The 2,707-nt window shown below is 47.2% G+C and overlaps 1 protein-coding gene across 1 annotated transcript in view; it reads left to right on the forward strand.

Moving 5' to 3' along the window:
• Nucleotides 1-247: 247 nt before the first annotated feature.
• The window catches only part of kcnn1b (potassium intermediate/small conductance calcium-activated channel, subfamily N, member 1b), a 32,739-nt gene continuing 30,279 nt past the window's right edge, over nt 248-2,707 (forward strand). The window contains exon 1 of the mRNA XM_016575663.1: nt 248-1,009. Coding sequence (XP_016431149.1) covers nt 248-1,009 — 762 coding nt within the window. The remainder of the gene's footprint in view (nt 1,010-2,707) is intronic.

The following is a 2,707-nucleotide window of genomic DNA, read 5'->3' on the forward strand; positions in this document are numbered from 1 at the left end:
AACTTTTATTTGTTGGCGTTTGTTCGTTAAACCTGCAGTTATATGAAAAATGTATTTGAACTAAGACGCCCCAACCTTTTGTTTCGATTTCCTTTAGGGGGGTTCAAGCCTTTAATTCGGGGAGTCTGCTTTCCCCACACCCTCACTTCGCAACCACGTACTGTGCACTTTTCTTAATGTCCTCATTCATATAAACAGTTCGACAGTCACATGAAGGCGGGGCTCCCTGTAACTCCATAGTGACGTGATGAGGCTTGTCTTGGTTAAACCTACCAATGAAACGGGCCTTCTTGACTCCACCGGGGCTGCGCACAGCGAAAGGGTGCCGGATCATTGCAACGCAAAGCGGCACTCCGCCGCAGGTGAGGCGGGAATGCAGCATCGCTACTCGGGAGCCGTCCATCAGCACCACCACCACCAACAACAACACGCGGAGCACAGGGGTGGCCCTGGTCAGACTGCACACCCCTTGCCAAAACAGAGCCAAGAGAATCTTCCCAGCACTTTCAGTCAGGAAGCACCAGTCAAAAGCCAAGGGAGCCACCCAAGTCTCGCAGACTGTTCCAAACCCCCCCTAAATCGGCAGCAGAGTGTTGGAGGGGCTGCCAAAACTGCGAATTGCCAACAAGATCATTGTTCGTGCAGCTGCGGATTGCAAGAGCATCAACAGCTGTTGCAGCAGCAGCAGCATCAGCATCACAACCCTCCACCTTCCCTCCAGCTACAGGTTCAGCAGCAGCGGCTGCTGAGGAGCAGCCTGCCCAACTGCTGCGTGAGGGGATCCGGGGAGCTGAGAAGCCAGCAGCCGGCTTTGCTGCTGCAGCACCATGACAACGACAGCCTGAGATCAGGCCAGCAGCGGAATTTAGCTCATCACGCCCGTGCGTGGACGCCTGATAGATGCCAGGGAGCCAGGAACTCCGTTTCGCCGCGGAGTAAAAGCAGCCCGCTGTCTTCTGACAGTCGCCTGTGGCTCGAGGAGAATAAACACAGACACGAAGGCTATAAGGTAAGCCTGCATACACTGACTCGTTCGTGCGCATGAAATGCGCATCGTTTATGCATGCACTCTGAAGTTTATGCTTAACAGGTGGCCAATTTTATCAATGCACCCGATTACGCAGGCAGCGAAATACTGGGAGGTCATGCTTGAAATCGCTTGCCATTTTTAACACCAAATTTCGGCCGTGTAGATGCAGAGGCTTTGTAGTTGCTATTGGTATTCGTGTTAACCTCGAAAGCATGGAAAGAAAGAACAGGCGGGGGGTGCTTGCAACAGGCTGTCCATGACTCCCATGATGGCGTTTAATAGTAAGTAAGCATTATGAAGCATTCATTCATTCCTACACCTGCATCATTCGTATGTAGTCTAACCCTGAATATTTATACCTCATTATGTGAGTATCAGCTAAGCATTATTCTTGAAATCTATCTATCTGTCTGTCTATCTATCTGTCTGTCAGAGCATTCGTCGCCTGAAAGGACCTGGGGCTGAAAAGCAAGGCACAAAAGGCAAATCAGTGTCATTCATTCCTTGTGGGAGAGTCCACCCTGTTTCTGCCTAGCTGTTCCATTTTCTGCCTGTACAAGCCAAGGGAAAGCCCCCCTGAGTGGCACTAACATGTACTTCAGGCCTGTATTATTCATGATGGGTTAGACATCACTGCCAGAACGGAGAGACATTATCAGTTTAGTTCACAATGCACAGCAGATGGAGGTAAAACCCATCAGTGATCTCTTCCCATGAAATCTCCCATAAGTCTTTCCTGTTGTTTGCGTCAGTGCCTGTTTCTTTCTCCGCTTGACTGGTTCTTGTGTTTGACTGCATTGTGCTTGTTCTAAAAAAAAGTGATTGTTCTACCTGTGGCATTTGATTAATTTGTTATTTAATTCATTGTTTGATGCACAGCATTGGTAGGAAGTAAAATAACCCTGGGAGCTCAAAAACACAATTAGCTGTTTGTACAAATCTGTCTTTTAGGAAAACCACATTTATGCAGAATTCTCTCCAGAGTTGGGTTATAATTATGTAAATATTTATGCAGAGTTTACAGTTAGGCTTCTTCTTGATTGTGCATGAGAGGGAGTGAAAGCACTGGGATGTGCCGTGGATGTTGAGGGAATGACTTGTTCAGTATGAGCGAGCAGGCAGAGGGGAGAATCTCCGGGTGTTGTTGCTCTGCAGCTGTTGTTCTGCTGCTTAATCAAGGGTAATTTGTGGAGAGTATAATTGGCTGAGCTCTCTTGTCTCTGTGTGTATTCGAACTGAAACAGGCCCAGGGGTCTGCAATACCTATACGATATGTGTGTTTGTATCTACTGGAAGTCAGACTATGTCAAACCCTATTGCTGGGTTAGTATAGATTATTAAAGGAATAGTTCACGCAAAAAAAGAAAAATGGCTGAAAATGTACTCACCCTCAGGCCATCCAAGATGTAGATGAGTTCGTTTTCCGATGAAGAAACATAGTTGGAGAAATTTAGCTTTTCATCACTGGCTCACAAATGGATTCTGTGCAGTGAATGGGTGCCGTCAGAATGAGAGTTCAAACTGCTGATAAAAACATCCCAATAATCCACACGAATCTAGTCGATCAGTTAACGCCTTGTGAAGCGAAAATCTGTGTTTTTACCAAGCGGCAACTTCCCGGTCTCTCGCTTGAAGCCAATACTGAAGTGACCTAAACTGCAATTCATCAACTGACCG

This window comes from Sinocyclocheilus rhinocerous, unplaced genomic scaffold (genome assembly GCF_001515625.1).
Source record: "Sinocyclocheilus rhinocerous isolate Xijiao unplaced genomic scaffold, SAMN03320098_v1.1 scaffold1314, whole genome shotgun sequence".
Lineage (NCBI taxonomy): Eukaryota > Metazoa > Chordata > Actinopteri > Cypriniformes > Cyprinidae > Sinocyclocheilus > Sinocyclocheilus rhinocerous.